The sequence below is a fragment of the Trichechus manatus genome, unplaced genomic scaffold, assembly GCF_000243295.1.
Source record: "Trichechus manatus latirostris isolate Lorelei unplaced genomic scaffold, TriManLat1.0 scaffold00053, whole genome shotgun sequence".
Taxonomy (NCBI): Eukaryota; Metazoa; Chordata; class Mammalia; order Sirenia; family Trichechidae; genus Trichechus; species Trichechus manatus.
The window spans coordinates 9,821,000-9,821,922 of NW_004443989.1; the positions used below are offsets into that span (position 1 = coordinate 9,821,000).

General features: G+C 73.1%; 1 protein-coding gene across 1 annotated transcript in view; it reads left to right on the forward strand.

Annotated features, from left to right (window-relative positions):
• The first annotated feature begins 412 nt into the window (after nucleotides 1–412).
• The window catches only part of FOXF1 (forkhead box F1), a 3,164-nt gene continuing 2,653 nt past the window's right edge, over nucleotides 413–923 (forward strand). Inside the window, exon 1 of the mRNA XM_004377740.2 lies at nucleotides 413–476. Within this exon, the coding sequence (XP_004377797.2) occupies nucleotides 413–476 (64 nt within the window). The remainder of the gene's footprint in view (nucleotides 477–923) is intronic.

The window sequence follows — 923 nt, forward strand, 5'->3', positions numbered from 1 at the left end:
CCGAGGCCCTGGAGGCCCGGCCTCCCCAAAAGACGGCGGGGCGGGGGGGCTTCCTCGTGGCCTCCGTCCGGGCTGGAGAAAGGCTGCGCTGAGGCTCCGCTCGCCTCCTTCCCTTGTGGGAGGGTGAGAGAGAAAGAGGGAGGAGAGAGGGTGGGAGGAGGAGTTGGAGAGGGGGGCTCTGCGCCAACCGCCGGCCACTCTAGCCGCTCCTCGGGGAGGGCGGGCGGGGGAGGGCGCGCTGAGGCTCGCCCGGGAGAAGTGGCCGCCGATGACGGCAGAGGTGCAGCCGGCCCCGCGCGCGCAGCCCCCTCCCCTTCGCCCTCCTCCTCCTCTTCCTCCTCCTCCTCCTCCTCCCGGCTCGCCGGCGGCGCAGAGCAGCGGCGGCAGCGGCGGCGGCGGCAGCAGCCACCCAATGTCTTCGGCGCCCGAAAAGCAGCAGCCACCGCACGGCGGCGGCGTTGGCGGCGGCGGCGGCGGCGGCGGCACCAGCGGACCCGGCGGCAGGTTCAATAAACAGAAAAGTGTTACCGTTCTCGCCTGGAAGGATCCTGCTGAAAGCTGGGCTTGGTGGGCGCCATCTTCCTGCTATTTTTTTTCCTCTCTTACTTTTTGCCTCTCGCCCCCCTCCCGGGGTGGGGGGCGTGGGGAGGGCGGGGGGTGTGCGTGTGCGTGGGGGTGGCGGGAGTGAGTGCGGGCGTGCGCTGCACTCAGCGGCGGCCCGGCGGGCGGCGGCCGTGGCCGTGCTGCTGAGGCAGGGAGGCTATGGAAAAGTAGTGGGGCCGGTGCCTTGTCGGCGGCCGGCGGTCCTCTCGCGCCGCCGGTACCCTCCGCCGCAGGTCGCCGCCTCCTCCTCCGCCGCCTGCGCCTTCTCCTCCCCCTGCTCGCTGGTCGCCGCCGCCGTCCATGCGCCGCAGAGCGCCCGC